General features: G+C 53.8%; 6 protein-coding genes across 6 annotated transcripts; 4 read left to right on the top strand and 2 right to left on the bottom strand.

Annotated features, from left to right (window-relative positions):
* Positions 1–188: 188 nt before the first annotated feature.
* Positions 189–2024, top strand: J4E88_002277 (uncharacterized protein; the record flags this gene model as incomplete). Its single annotated transcript, XM_049395942.1, has 1 exon — positions 189–2024. The coding sequence occupies one exon, from the start codon at positions 189–191 to the stop codon at positions 2022–2024; it is 1836 nt and encodes a 611-aa protein (XP_049258346.1).
* A 710-nt stretch (positions 2025–2734) lies between these two features.
* Positions 2735–4423, top strand: J4E88_002276 (uncharacterized protein; the record flags this gene model as incomplete). Its single annotated transcript, XM_049395941.1, has 5 exons — positions 2735–2821; positions 2872–2928; positions 2979–3215; positions 3266–3754; positions 3806–4423. 5 exons carry the CDS (start codon positions 2735–2737, stop codon positions 4421–4423), a joined length of 1488 nt encoding a protein of 495 aa, XP_049258345.1.
* Positions 4424–4949: 526 nt separating this feature from the next.
* Positions 4950–8643, top strand: J4E88_002275 (uncharacterized protein; the record flags this gene model as incomplete). Its single annotated transcript, XM_049395940.1, has 2 exons — positions 4950–5312; positions 5368–8643. 2 exons carry the CDS (start codon positions 4950–4952, stop codon positions 8641–8643), a joined length of 3639 nt encoding a protein of 1212 aa, XP_049258344.1.
* A 472-nt stretch (positions 8644–9115) lies between these two features.
* Positions 9116–9737, bottom strand: J4E88_002274 (uncharacterized protein; the record flags this gene model as incomplete). Its single annotated transcript, XM_049395939.1, has 2 exons — positions 9116–9607; positions 9660–9737. 2 exons carry the CDS (start codon positions 9735–9737, stop codon positions 9116–9118), a joined length of 570 nt encoding a protein of 189 aa, XP_049258343.1.
* A 543-nt stretch (positions 9738–10280) lies between these two features.
* J4E88_002273 (uncharacterized protein) lies at positions 10281–11697 on the bottom strand (the record flags this gene model as incomplete). The annotated part of the gene is made up of 4 exons (XM_049395938.1): positions 10281–10519; positions 10571–11190; positions 11238–11505; positions 11553–11697. 4 exons carry the CDS (start codon positions 11695–11697, stop codon positions 10281–10283), a joined length of 1272 nt encoding a protein of 423 aa, XP_049258342.1.
* A 206-nt stretch (positions 11698–11903) lies between these two features.
* Positions 11904–13971, top strand: NOP7 (mRNA-binding ribosome synthesis protein nop7; the record flags this gene model as incomplete). The annotated part of the gene is made up of 2 exons (XM_049395937.1): positions 11904–11928; positions 11981–13971. The coding sequence occupies 2 exons, from the start codon at positions 11904–11906 to the stop codon at positions 13969–13971; spliced, it is 2016 nt and encodes a 671-aa protein (XP_049258341.1).
* Between the last annotated feature and the right edge of the window lie 1261 nt (positions 13972–15232).

The raw sequence follows: 15232 nt of genomic DNA, 5'->3' as shown, positions 1-15232 counted from the left end.
TGCATCCAACCGCCAGGTGAGAGTACGCAGGTACATTCTGCACGTACCTTCGGAACGACTCAGTGAAAGAACCACTGACTGCCCTATTACCTGACTCACATCGATCGTGCCTAACTGAACAACTTTACCGACGCACTTAATTCCCCACTTCACATGTCGTACATCCGAAACAAACATATCATATCATTATGGCGCCGATCCCGATCGCCACCGTCACCAACGCCCTTCACTCCGCCAATGCGATAACCCGCCCGCTCACCGATACAAGAGCCAGCGCTCTCATCTTCGGACCAGATCTATACCCACACTTTGTCAACTGGCAAGCCAACATCGACGATCCCGAACAGCAGTCGCTATACCTGACCTGGCAAGCATGGAAAAAGACCGTATATGCGGTGCAGCAGGAAAGCATCGGCGGTATACCCAGTCCGCCAGTCTTCAAAGCCTTTATGAACACACCGCGCGTCCAAGAGCATTTCCACGGTCGCGACACAGACCTCGCCCACATCTTCACGGACGTCGACGACAAAGAGGCAGAGAGAGGACCATCGGACCTCCTCGTCGCGCGCGTCTGCAAACACACCATCCACCCCGGTAACCCATGCGTCGAAATCGAAATTTGTCCAGTCTGCATCATGAAACAATGTCTCGCTTCTCTCGAACGCATCGCGCATGTCTGGCGCATCGTCGGTGGACCTTATAGGCCAGGTCGAAACGAAGCGGGGGTCCATATTATTGACCCTGAAGAGTATGCGATATATCTTGCGGCGAAGGGGTTGTGGATTGTGGAGAAAAAGAGGTGGGCGAATTTGGTTGGGACGTATGAGGACTTCGCGATGGGAGAGAGGGCGTGGGAGGAGGACTCTAGACGGGATGGTCTTGCGATTCCGGTGGCGGTGACGGAGGCGAATAGTTGTATTGAAGCGCTGGAACTGGCGGCGCAGAGTCCATTTATTGGGGAGGGGTGGAGTGATGTCTTCGTCCCGACGAGGCATTTGAGAAAGCACGGCGAGGGCAATAAACTACGAGACGACTCTGTTAGCAGCGATGAACTGCCATGTTCTCCACCCGAGGCTCCTGAGATGGATTCAGAAACGTCACGGTACTCCAATGGGGCTTCCGATGGGACAGAGGAGGCAGACGACAGTACCGCAGACTATTACCTCAGAGATCATTCAGACTCGCCGCCTGCCGACCGCGCAGCCGCCCGAGCGGACTCTCCGACTGCCTCTCCCCGATCTAAGACTTCCGCCAGTTCCACCGTGTACACATCTTCACCTCCACCGCCATCTTCTTCACCCCAAAGTCGGTCCTCTTCCTTTGTACCATCCACTCCCATGATCGGCGTATACTTCCCGGACGACCTCCCCTCTCCGTCCACCCGACGGTCATTGTGCTATAATCGCACTTCTAAGTCCTACGAGAAAGGCAAACACGCAAGTCCATACGGTAGTATCAAGGTCGATACGAGCTTTGCGAACAACTCCGCATACGACGAGTTTGGAGTCGCCGAAGAAGAAGAGCTGAAAATATTGACAGCGGCTGAAGATGAAACTCCTCAAACGGATGAAGACATGAACAAAGGTCGTTTCGCGGGTTTCACAGACGTGGATCTAGACTCGGAAGATGAGGGGAAGGAAAGTGAGTGGAGCGACACTACTGATGAAGGAGATGGAGAGGAAGATCTCATGATGGTTGTGGGTAGGAGCACCGTGGGTGGAAAGCGGCTGCCGGGTCAAACAGGGGAGGTAAATTTCCAACGACCGGTGTTTACGTTTAGTTGGCCAGGCCGGGGAGAAGTGGACGAAGAGGGCGATACGGTCTCTGATACAGTCTCTGATACTAGTTCAGATGAGTTTGATGACGATGAGGTGGAAGAAGCGATGCGGGATATGGATGAAGTGGATGTGGTATCGCTGGCCGAACCGGATTTCCAAGTAACACCTCGTCGCCGGAGTCATGACGAATTGGTTGAATGCGAGGAGGTGGATGAAGAGGATCGCGTTAAGAGATCGCGCCTGTAGGAGAGGCTCCTTTGACCGCTGCAATCGTTGGGTACCGGGAGACCGACTGGAAAGCTATTTGTACACACGTATGCGGAAGAGCGTCGTTAGAAGTACTATTCATTTTCGAAAGTTCAACTTTTGCTTGGTTGGAGTGTGCAAAGTGCCCAGCCCACGATGTTGCAGTCATACAACAAAGTACTAGTGTTATTGAGCTCTTTAAGAGTTGGCTTCAGGAGAGTCAGATATCCTACAGGCCTTGATCAGTCTTTAAGCCATGGCTTCAAACGAAAGTCCTCTAGGAAACAGGTTACGGAGTTTCCAATTGGGACGCAGATTCTAGAAGGTTACATCTGTAAGTCGTACATGGGGTTGATGAAGTTCAGTAAGCTGTCGTTGTCATTATAAATAGCTGTTAGACTTCATGATCGAAAAGAGTGTGGCATGTTTCGCGCAGGGGCCGATGCAGGTGTGATGTAAGAGACGCGCCTGCTCCTAGATGAGGCTCGTCGGCGGATGTTTGGACCTAGCGCAAGGCGGTGGCCAAAGCGCCCCAGCTCGGAGTGTGGATCTCTACATCACTGACGAGCCGCAACACGACCAAACAACGTCGCCGCCCCATCCCACGCCTTCCCCTCTCGCATCTGATACTAGTACTCGCTGTCTCTACTTTACCTTGGAGATAGCAAATACCCCGACACCTGACAGATAAACCCCACGACCCCGCCACCATGTCTAGCGGAGAAGTGCTCAAGGCCGACAAGGACTTTACCAAGGAGGTCGATGCGGCTATCCCAGAGGCGGAGAAGCTAGCTTCTGTATGTCTGATGGCTATCAAAGTTGAAGCGAAGCTAATGTAGTTGACCAGAGCAACCCGCAAGCTGGAATCGACAAGCTGCTCACGCTCGAGAAGCAGACTCGTCAGGCACGCCTCCACGTATCCCTTGCGCACAATCATATTCTGACTGTTTCCAGGCCTCAGATCTCGCCTCGACTTCCCGCGTCATAATCGCCATCGTCACAATAGCAAAGAATGCGAAGGACTGGAACTTGATGAACGAGCAGGTCCTGCTCCTCTCCAAGAAGCATGGACAGCTGAAGCAGGCCACCACCAAGATGGTGCAGACAGTCATGGGATTCCTGGATGAGACTCCAAACCTAGAGACAAAGCTGTCCGTCATCGAGACGCTGCGGACAGTCACAGAAGGCAAGGTAGGCGAACCCAACGAACAACATACAGGCTGTTGCTGACACGATGGTAGATCTTCGTCGAAGTCGAGCGTGCCCGAGTAACCCGCATCTTGTCCAACATCAAGAAGGAGCAGGGCGATATCGATTCAGCGACGGATATCCTTTGTGAGCTGCAAGTCGAGACCTTTGGTTCCATGACCCGTCGCGAGAAGACCGAATTCATCCTACAACAAGTGGCGCTATGCATACAAAAGGGCGACTGGACACAGGCCGGTATTCTGAGCAGGAAGATTAGCACACGGTACTTTGCGCGGAGACCGAAGAAGACCCCCGAGCAGCTGGAGAAGGACCAGAAGGAGCGGGAAGAAAAGGAGAAGAACCGGAGCGCCGACGACCCGCCCATTGAGCCTGAGGACGATGTAACGGACCTGAAGCTCAAGTACTACGAGCAGCAGATTACCCTGGCCAAGCACGACAACAAGTACCTGGACGTCTGCAAGCACTACCGACAAGTACTGGATACCGAGGCTGTGGAGGAGGACCCCAACAAGCTTCGAGCAGTATGTTCAGAGGCCTGGTCACATTTGCAGCTCTTACTAACATAACTGCAGATCCTCCAGCGCGTCATCTACTTCATCATACTCGCACCGTACGACAACGAACAGTCCGATCTCATCCACCGCATCCAACGCGACTCGCGCAACTCTCAGATCCCACAAGACGCACAATTAGTTAAGCTCTTCACTGTGCCTGAGTTGATGAGGTGGCCGATGGTTGCGAAGCAGTTCGGGCCTCACCTCACGGAGACTGATGTATTCGACGCGGAGAAGGACGACTCGGATGACCCCAAGGCATTCCAGAGGTGGCAGGATCTCCGCAAGCGTGTCATCGAGCACAACGTTCGCGTCGTGGCCAAGTACTACACACGTATTCAGATCCCACGCTTGACAGAGCTGCTAGATCTGACCGAGGATGAGACGGAGAAGAACATTAGCGAGCTGGTGTCTGCAAAGACCATCTACGCCAAGATTGACCGACCCGCCCGCATCGTCACTTTCTCGAAGCCCAGGGACGCAGACGATGTGCTGAACGAATGGAGTGGAAACATGAAGAGTTTGTTGGGTCTGCTCGAGCGCGTTGACCATCTCATCACCAAGGAGGAGATGATGGCGCGAATTCAACCCACAAAGGTGGACAAGAGCAAGGCGGCCAAGGGCAAGGCGAAATAGGATTCGCGAAGACCCTCAGGTATCGGCAATCGATGCACGAAGTTTGGGCAGCAATTGGTAGTCTAACAGCCTTGCAAGGTACAGCACTCACGATGATGATGGATGAGAAGTGGCACGATAGTCTATGAATGAGTGCGTATGCAAGATGACCACGAAGTTCAAGTGTTGACCGATGCGCTGCATCGGTTTACGCTTGACAAGTCGGACTGCTGGTCTGAGCGCATGAAGGAAGAATCAGATAACCTAGGCATCTGCTGTAGGATAGTAAAACAAATGAAAGCAACCGCTAGAACAAGAATTCGTCATGAAATATGTGCATCGTATAAAACTCTCCTTCGAGCGCTTCTATTGTTACTGATGGACAGCATCTGCGCGTTGCATCATCTGCCAAGCCACTTAAGTGCCGACGCGGACTAGCGCAACGCGTCCGACGCGTCCCTTCCTTCCCCGGGATTTGGCAGCGACAGCCGTTGAGAGCACTAGACTCTCAATACCTCACTTTGTGCATCCCCATACCACCGCAATCATGGTTCGTGGCGTGGAAGGCAATGAGATGTCGACACCTCGCGCTTCACAGAAGAAGCAGCCCGCCTCCGCGTCGCAATCGGCCAAGGGCCAAAAGTCCATCCTAGGGTTCTTCCAGAAGAAGTCTACCAACTCACCAAGCCCCGCGCCGTCCGATGCCACACCAGTCAACAAGACGCCTACATCGAAATTGGCGAAGAAGGCCTTCGACAAGCCGCCTGCCGCCATCACTCCCGTACCAAGCAGCGACGCTCCCGATTACTCGAGTCCCATCAAACAGGAGCATGAATTGACAGTGGGGAGGAACAAGGAGAACATACTGGCCAAGCATACAGATGCCATTCCCAGTAGCCCAACACGCAAGGTACGCGAGACGTGCCATTGCGTACCCAACTGCATTTACTGACATTCTATTTCAGGCACGAAAGCCCGTCAACTACGCCGAGTCAGATGACGACGACGAAGATGTGCTGGGTCCAATTGCAAACAATGCGAGAGGTAGAGCTACGAAACGCCAGCGAGTCACCATCGAAGACGATTCAGATGACGAGTTCGGATTAGACGCGGCCACACAGAAGGCAATGCTCGAGGAAGACGACGACGATGTTGATGACTTCGTTGTCCCAGACGATTCCGATGAGGAAGTCGTCTCAAAGAAGCGCAAACGTTCAGCAGCACCCAAGGCTCGTACTAAAGCATCCCCAGCATCGTCACCACCTATGATCGAGGCGAAGGATGAAGAGGACGATGGCGACGTCGTAATGAATAGCACGTCCACCGCACAGCAATGGATCTACGATCCGGAAAACCCAATGGTGTTCAAGCCTCGCACAGCTGTACAAGCAACGAGAAAAGACCCCAGCAAGAAGATCAAAGAACGACCGAGCGCTTCTGAACCCGAGACGAGATACCCATGGCTCGCACACCAGATGGACGCTGATCGGCATCCAGTCGATCATCCCGACTACGACCCCCGCACACTTTTCATCCCCCCAGGTGCTTGGGATAAGTTTTCTGCTTTTGAGAAGCAGTATTGGGAGATTAAGAGCAAGTGGTGGGACACCGTCGTCTTCTTCAAGAAGGGCAAGTTCTACGAGCTCTATGAGAAGGATGCTTCTATAGGCCACCAACTCTTCGATCTCAAATTGACTGATCGGGTCAATATGAGGATGGTCGGTGTACCAGAGGCTTCCTTGGACATGTGGGCTACCCAGTTTGTAGCAGCAGGCCACAAGGTTGCTAGAGTTGACCAAATGGAGTCGGCTCTAGGCAAGGAGATGCGTGAGCGTGACGACAAGGGCAAGACGCCAAAGAAGGGTGGCAAGGAAAATAAAGTGATCCGAAGAGAGCTGGCTACAGTACTCACTTCGGGTACACTTGTGGATACCGGCATGCTTCAGAGCGAGATGTCGACATACTGCATGGCCATTAAGGAGATCGACCGCGACAACCTGCCAGCCTTTGGAATTGCCTTTGTCGATACTGCTACTGCACAGTTCCAGCTTTGCGAGTTCACTGACGATGTCGATATGACCAAGTTCGAAACCCTCATTGCGCAGATGAGGCCCGGTGAGCTACTCCTGGAGAAATCATGTGTGTCTGCGAAAGCTCTGCGGATACTCAAGAACAACACGCCACCCACAACTATCTGGAACTATTTGAAGCCCAACAAGGAGTTCTGGCCAGCAGACATCACCATCCGAGAGATTGAAGCGAACAACTACTTTGAGTCACCCACAGAAGACAACATTGAGGCATGGCCACCGGTCCTCCGTGAAGCCCGAGAGCAGGAGCTGATCATGTCGTCATTTGGTGCTCTTCTTCAATACCTGCGGACGCTGATGATCGAGCGCGATCTGGTCACACTCGGAAACTTTCAGTGGTACGACCCCATCCGGAAAGCCACAAGTCTGGTCCTCGACGGCCAGAGCTTGATCAACCTGGAGATTTTCGCCAACACGTTCGATGGATCAACCGAGGGTACTCTGTTCGCTATGCTGAACCGCTGCATCACCCCATTCGGCAAGCGATTACTGCGACAATGGGTGTGTCATCCTCTCGCAGATGCAGCCAAGATCAACGCTCGCCTAGATGCTGTTGATGCACTGAATGCCGATTCTACCATCATGGACAATTTCAGTGCGTCCCTTAGCAAGTTGCCAGATCTCGAGCGTCTCATTTCTCGTGTGCATGCGGGCCGATGCAGAGCGCAAGACTTCCTCAAGGTGCTGGAGGGTTTCGAGCAGATTGAGTATACCATTAGCCTGTTGAAGCAGTTCAGCGAGGGTGAAGGTATCATTGGTCAACTTATCTCCTCTATGCCTGACCTGGCTGCGTCTCTATCCAAATGGAGTTCAGCTTTCGATCGAGACATCGCACGGAAAGAAGGACTACTCATTCCTGAGCCTGGCATCGAAGAAGACTTTGATAACAGCCAGGAGGAGATCGACACCTGCAAAGCAAATCTCGATGTATTGTTGAAGAAGGCCCGCAAAGAGCTCGGCTCTAATGCTGTTCAATACAACGACATTGGCAAGGAAATTTACCAACTAGAGGTACCCAAGAAGGTCAAAGTTCCCAACAACTGGGATCAAATGTCCGCCACTGCCAAGGTTACTCGCTACTACACTCCTGAACTGAGGAAGCTGGTGCGAGCACTACAAGAAGCGCAGGAGACGCATGGTCAGATTACACGCGAAGTTGCCACTCGCTTCTGCCAACGCTTCGATGAGGATTACAAGGTCTGGCTCGCGGCAGTCAAGATCATCGCTCAACTGGATTGCCTGATCAGTCTCGCAAAGGCGTCTGCTTCACTCGGAGAGCCCAGTTGTCGTCCAGTGTTCGAGGAGGGTAACCGAACTGTCGTTGAGCTAGAAGAGCTTCGTCACCCATGCATGCTCAACACAGTCGACGACTTCATTCCCAACGACATCAGACTAGGCGGCGACTCTGCCAACATCAGTTTACTGACTGGTGCCAACGCAGCCGGTAAATCGACTATCCTTCGTATGACTTGCATAGCGGTCATCCTCGCACAGGTCGGTTGTTATCTGCCTTGCACATCCGCCAGACTCACACCTGTCGACCGCATCATGTCCCGTCTCGGCGCCAATGACAACATCTTCGCAGCTCAATCCACCTTCTTTGTCGAGCTGTCAGAAACACAGAAGATACTTTCGGAAGCGACTCCTCGATCTCTTGTTATTCTCGACGAGCTCGGTCGCGGTACATCCTCTTACGACGGTGTGGCCGTTGCGCAAGCCGTTCTGCACGACATCAGCACACGCGTGGGCTGCGTCGGGTTCTTCGCCACTCACTACCGTTCTCTAGCTAAGGAGTTCGAGTTGCACCCTGAAGTCGTGAACAAGCGTATGCGTATTCATGTGGATGATGCTTCCAAGTCCATCACCTTCCTCTACAAGCTTGAGGAGGGTGTCGCTGAAGGTAGTTTCGGTATGCACTGCGCGGCCATGTGCGGTATCCCGAGTAAAGTCATTGAGAACGCAGAGAAGGCGGCTAGAGAGTGGGAGCACACGAGTAGGCTGGGAGAGAGGATGGAAGTCAACAAGGACGAGGGTGGTGTTTACGTGCCGCTGGGTCTACAGAGTGACGTTGCTTGGACTCTCAGGGAGGGCTTGGAGGGAGTCGGTGATCGGGCGCTGGATGTGCTGCTCGAAGCCATCTCTGCGCTCTGAATGTCTGAGTGTCTGCTATGTGAGGAAAGCATGTAAGATAGATGTATCGAAGGCGCAACATCGGCGATCGGGAATGGGATGTATTCATATAGGAAAGAGGGATCGGATCTAGGTCAGGCTAGCGTTCTGCTGTAATCATATCCCGTAGTTAGCGTATCGCAAGCCTGTTCACACGTTCAGAACATCTCGTATCCTGGCGGTGACAATGCCGCAAAACTTGACAGACGACTCATTTTTGTGGCAGCCTGGAGGTAGTCAGTATGTCTCACGATGTCACATTTTCCCGGCAGGCCACGTGAAGTACACCAGGCATATATGAAATTTGATGAAAAGACCACAATCACTACGATGTAGTCGTCAGCCCACCCCATGAAAACGCCATACAAGCCCACACTTTTCCCGCATCTCAACCGAATACGCATGCAAACGCCATCGCCTTCCCATCACTAGCCCCACATCTCCCCCAAGACACCTACTCATCCTCCTCCAACTGTACCGTACGGTACCCGTTAGACGCGTTCCTTCCGGTTCCCTTAGCAGCACTAAAGGTCTCGATGCCATCGAGGAAACCGTAGCTCATGGCATCGCGACTGGGGACATCTTCCTCGACGAGATCAAAGCCATCGTCAAAGGCAGGCTCTTCCTTTTTGACTTTGGGACCGTTGAGACCGAAGTCGTCGTCATCGTCATCATCATCATTGTTGCCGTCGGACGCGGAAGAAGCGGGCTGGCGGGCGGCACGGCGCTTGGAAGCTGAGGCGGGAGCAGCGGCGGTGGCGCCACGCTTCTTGGGCGTGGAGGTAGCAGTAGCGGTTCTGGGGCGGCCGGAGCGTGACTTTGGAGCAGGACTGTCCTCGGAGATGCCGGCGGTCTTGTTCTTGAGCTTGCGCTTGATCTTGCCCATGGTGAAGCCCGCGCTGCCGGGGGTGTAGCCTGTTAGGGCGGCGAGTTTGTTCATGTCGACCTGAAGTGAAGTGTTAGTTGAGTGTGCTGAGTGGATGGGATGGGAGGTATACCTTGGGCTCTTGCTCGAAGCACTGCCATGCTAGGGCGAGGACCTCATTCTCGCGGGGGGTTAGGTCGTCTTTGGCCATGATGAATGTTGGTCGTGCTGATAGTGTTGTAGTGTTTGTAGTTGTCGGAGTCCGAATCGGAGTACTGATGAGAGAGTGGTGGAGGAGTGAAGAAGGCAGAGAAAGACGAGGGGATACGAGCCTTATATGCTGGGCTAGAGCAGCGAGATGGCAGCTTTAAGCAGTAAGGAAATTACTTTTCTGTAGCTACTCGTAGTCGCGGTGAGAGTGATGAGAAAAGGTGAGGAGAGCTAGAAAAGCAGCTTCACCTCGCTTTTAGTGGCCCAGTAGATTACTGTGTGGCAGCATATGGTGCAAGTGAGTTTGGTTGAGAAGGATACCACGTGTCTAGGCAGCCATATCCGTAGGTGCGAGGCATTTTGTCTGCGCTGGACGTCGAGTGGTATCGTCAAGTTCCCGAAAAGCTTGGCGTTGTTGACGACGAGACCTTTCTGGTTATGCCATCGAAGGTCACGCTTGTTTACCACAGGACATTGCGCATATCTTCCGGTCTATTCTCGAGTCGATTAAAGATGACGGGGCATAGGCCAACGTACGAAGAAGCTATATCCTACGTACTTCTTTACCCAGCAATTCGGGTCTCTCCACGTCCAGCTCATCCCGCAATGCTGCGTATAGCGAGTCTCCTAGAATAATGGACAATCCCAAACTCCAGACCAGCGTGATAGCATAGAAGAAGTTGGCGTTTCCCGATCCTGCGTAAATCCAAAGATGGTAGAAGGCAGGGCCCAGGAACGATGTGTATAAGATAGCGGACGAAGCCAAGAACGTGTAGCGCATGACTGGGATACAGTTAGTATTGCTATATGAGTTTGAAAGAAAGTAACACTCACGAGGGAACAGATGACGGAACATGGGTACCAAGGACAGGTAGAGCGCAGCATCCGCTATGCTCGGGTATGGTGTGAAAATGGCGAACACGCCGGTCAAGCTGCAAGCAACGAACAATGGCTGCTTGTGAAGGCGAATGGTAAGACCTGGCATATACGACGCCGCGTGTAGCCAGAATACGCCGAGGAAGAACTCGCGGAAAGAGTCGAACATCTCGATGAAGAAGTACCACCAAAGTCCAACATTCGGCGTGAGGTCAGGTAATAGAAGGCGCACACCGTATGTCGCCGACAGGAAGTCCCACGAGCCCATCAAGAACGCAGAGCCAGTGAGCAGGATGGCTATTGCGCCTGCGATGCCAAGAGTGTGGGTTATGATGAAGGATGCGACATCCGGCGCAGTGTTCTTCTTCAAAGTCTTCGCATCGTAGAGGAGAACCATCAGTGGAGGGAAGAGAAGTATGGGGTGCATGGCAAAGTACGATGCGAAAGCTGTGGCCAATATGAAGGTGAAGCTGGCTCCTTGGGACGCCTTGGCCATGGCTGTGAGGATGAAGAGGTTCGTCAGGGCCGAGGTGGAGCGCGCGACGCAGGTCAGAACTGTGAAGGGATTGAAGAGGAAGCTGAAAGTTGTCAATATATATCCTATAGAGGGATGTGATAGGCATACCCTGCTGCAATAGCCACACTACTCCATCTCAAGTCCTTCCGCGGGGAAGCAAACAGGCGCGTGATTGACGCGAAGCCGCTCTCTGCCACCTGAGCCAGGGCATTTGCGCTTAGTAAGTCGACGATGGTATAGAAGATGTTGATCGCCAGCGGGGCATGGGCCGGGTTGGGGAAGAGGGAGAAGAGCGGCAGCAGGAGGGGTGCCTGGTGGTATACGCCGCCGTCGTAGGGAGAGACATTGTGGGTGTAGAGGAAGACGCCCTCTTGCACTGGTGGGTGTCAGTAATGCTAGACACAGACTATCCCAGGTACATACATCTCTTGAAGCTCGTCACGGGTGTTGACACCTCGACACGTCCGGCGAGGAGGTCTGGCAGGGCGGGAAAGACAGTGAAGAGGAGCAGGCGCACGGCAGCGGCGGCTGCAAAGAGCAGCATCTTGTGCTGCGTGTCAATGGCCATGGTGACTATGCGCTATGCACTCATTGGCTCCATGGCGGTTCTCGACACCTCGGCGCTGGAGTTCTGGCAAGATGCATGTCGGTGGACCCTGGTCGCGCTAACGCCGGATCCATGTCCGCTAGTTGGCCGCATCTCTAACTTTTTTGCGCCCGCCAAAAGTTCGACCGTCTGCACCGACAGAATCGCGATTTGATCCTCTCTCTACAATGGCTGGTCGCTCAAAAAAGAAGGGTGCGCATTGCCGTCAATCATCGAGAGAAATATCTTGCTAATCCGTTTACAGGCACCTCCGGTGCGGCCAAGAACTACATCACCCGCACGCGCGCCGTGAAGAAGCTTCAGATCTCGCTCCCCGACTTCAGACGACTATGTATCTTCAAGGGAATCTACCCCCGTGAGCCGCGCAACAAGAAGAAGGTCTCGAGGGGCTCGACCGCCGCCACCACCTTCTACTACACCAAGGATATCCAGTACCTGCTCCACGAGCCGCTGCTGGCCAAGTTCCGCGAGCACAAGGCTGTCGCAAAGAAGATCGGTCGCGCTCTTGGTCGCGGCGAGTCTGGCGATGCATCGCGCCTCGAGAAGAACCTCATGCCCAAGGTCAAGCTCGACCACATCATCAAGGAGCGCTACCCTACCTTCGTCGACGCCCTGCGCGACCTCGACGATGCCCTCTCCATGCTGTTCCTCTTCGCCAACCTCCCCTCGAGCGACCACGTCCCCGCCAAAACCATCGCCCTCTGCCAGCGACTGACCCGCGAGTTCGAGCACTACGTAATCACCTCCCACGCCCTCCGCAAGTCCTTCCTCTCCATCAAGGGTATCTACTACCAGGCGACGATCCAGGGTCAAGACATCCTTTGGCTGGTCCCGTACAGGTTCGTCCAGCGAACAGGCGGCGATATCGATTTCAGGATCATGGGCACTTTCGTCGAGTTCTACACGACCCTCCTCGGCTTCGTCAACTACCGCCTCTACACTTCGGTCGGCCTGGTATACCCCCCCAAGTTCAACGCAAAGAGCGACGAGCAGGGAGGTGAGCTTGCTGCATTCCAGCTTGAGGGCAAGGCCACCGCTACCAACGACGCAAACGGCCACGATGAGAATGGTGCGGTCAACCCCGAGGCACAGGCGATTGCGGACAGGCTTGCAGCTATGCCCGATGCTGAAGAAGAGGAGAGCACCACTGCCGTGGCCAAGGTTGTCACCGAGGACGACGAAGAGGAGGCCAACGACGAGATTGACAAGTTCGAGCCTACTGCGCCCGACGCCGATATCCTGCCCCAGCCTCAAGCAAGCAGCGCCGAGATCGCATCCTTGTTTGCGCCCTTCACCTTCTATCTGGCGCGAGAGACACCCAGAGCATCGCTCGAGTTCATACTAAAGGCATTCGGCTGCAAGAGAGTGGGTTGGGACGGAACGCTAGGCGATGGCGCCTTCACAACCAACGAGTCGGACCCGAACATCACACATCAGATCGTCGATCGACCCGCGCTTTCCAACGGTGCTCCTGCACAGGAGGACGGTGCTGCTGCTCCCAAGGCCCAATGGCCATACTCGATGATGCCTGGACGCACCTACGTTCAGCCACAGTGGGTATGGGACAGCATAAACCAGGGCAAGCTGTTGCGACCAGATCACTACGCTCCCGGCGCAGATCTGCCGCCCCATCTCAGCCCTTGGGTCAAGCCAAAGAAGGGCGAATACGACCCCAACCTGCCTCTCGCGGCACAACAACCAGAGGGTGAGGCTGAGGCCTTTGAGGACGATGACGAGGAGGCCACTTTCGACGTTGATGGAGACGAAGACATGGACGCCATCGTTGACCGTGAAGGCTCCGTGGAAGTTGGCGAGGGCATGGATGTCGCTGACGACTCCGAAGACGACAGCGATGACGACGAATCAGATGAAGCCGGCGCGGGTGGTGAGGAGTTTGACGGCTTTGACTCCGATGCCGAGTCGGACATCTCAGAAGGAGAGGCTGCCCGTCTTCAGCACCAGCGTGAACTGGAAGCTGAGGCCACTGGCAAGAAGCTCGAGGTCAAGAAGCCGACCAAGAAAGAGGAGAACGCTGTTATCCGCAAGAAGGCCGAGAAGAAGAAGCGCGCTGAAGAGGAGGAGCGCGAGAGGCAAAAGATGATGTTGTCTAACAAGAAGCGCAAGCTGCTCAAGCGTATCGAATACGGAGAGAACAAGCGCGAAAACGAGTCTGAGAACCTGCGCAGAAAGCGTGCGAAGGTTGAGAAGGCCAAGGCTGCTGCTGAGGCCCTGTAGGTTCGAGTATGTGTATATGATGCATCAAAAGCTTAGGCCGGCGTTCTTTGGGCAGGAGTTTGGCGCGCTTCACGAACCTCTATATGCTGCATGTAGTAAATCGATACCTTTTCTGGCTCTACGTCATGGCCGTAGCTGTTGAACTCTCTCCCCAACGGGCTGTGATCGCTAGTTGGGACGCACGGACTGGGGCTGTCAGATGCGTGGCGCAGCCATCTTTGACCCAAAGAACATGATGAACACTCGATGACTCAACCAGAGGATATATGAACCATGGCTGCACCCATATTGCACTTGGTCTCTAACGTTCCACTGCAAGCCCATACGATCAATACATGCCCAATCCAACAGCATGTAGCCACGCCCACTAGTCCGCGAATATTGACAATGGTAGACCAGGGCCGCGATCCAAACTCGACCATAGTTGACATCGCAACAACGACAATGCTCAACCTGGACAACATGACATGAAATAACTCTGCTTTCCTGCGCGTCAGGTTAACTTTCATCACCGTATGTCGACACCACAAGAACACCCTCTTTCGGCTCTTCCCACAAAGACGTCGCAAGAGCACGCAACACGCCGCAGATCAACTCAAACACAAAGAACCAAGCCGGAAAGATGAATCGATAACAAGACCCGCTGTCGCTCTCGATCTGCTCCACGGAAAAAACCCAGATCCACCATCGTCGCCGCTACCTAAAAGCGCAAAGTGCCGAGCCGCTGCCGAATAGCACCACCTTCCGGAAAAATTGTGCATGTCCAAATTTGCACTCTTGGAAACTCTCGGTGATTTAGAGATTTGAGAAGGTATAGAGACTCTTTCAAGCAGTATGGAAGCGAGGCTGACACAGAAAGACCAACTGGGGTCACTGCTTTCACCTGGGGCAACAGGCTGCGCTGTCACGTGATCGCGCGTTCACTCCGGCAAGAAGCTTGGTTGCCATTGTGGTATCGAGACAATAGGCTCGGTTGTGGTCACCCAGCTGTCGCATGGACTTGATATCGATCGTGATCTTAGGACTTCATCTGCTCCTACTACCCATACGTCTATTTTCCTGTACTCGACACAGCGATCTGAAGTCGGCAATACCACTCATTGGACTTCACGTTAAACCTCTAGAGACCGAAGTATCCGGCAAAAGGCCACAAACCCTCACATCCTACAACCGGCCATGGCAACGTCACCACGAACCCCCCTCTTCCCCTCCCTCCCCCCAGAACTCCGCAACGAAATATACGCCTACCTCTCCCTACCAA

The sequence above is a fragment of the Alternaria novae-zelandiae genome (assembly GCF_023758075.1).
Source record: "Alternaria novae-zelandiae strain BMP 2774 chromosome Unknown scaffold_3, whole genome shotgun sequence".
NCBI classification, from domain to species: Eukaryota; Fungi; Ascomycota; class Dothideomycetes; order Pleosporales; family Pleosporaceae; genus Alternaria; species Alternaria novae-zelandiae.
This window is presented reverse-complemented; position numbering and strand designations above follow the sequence as displayed.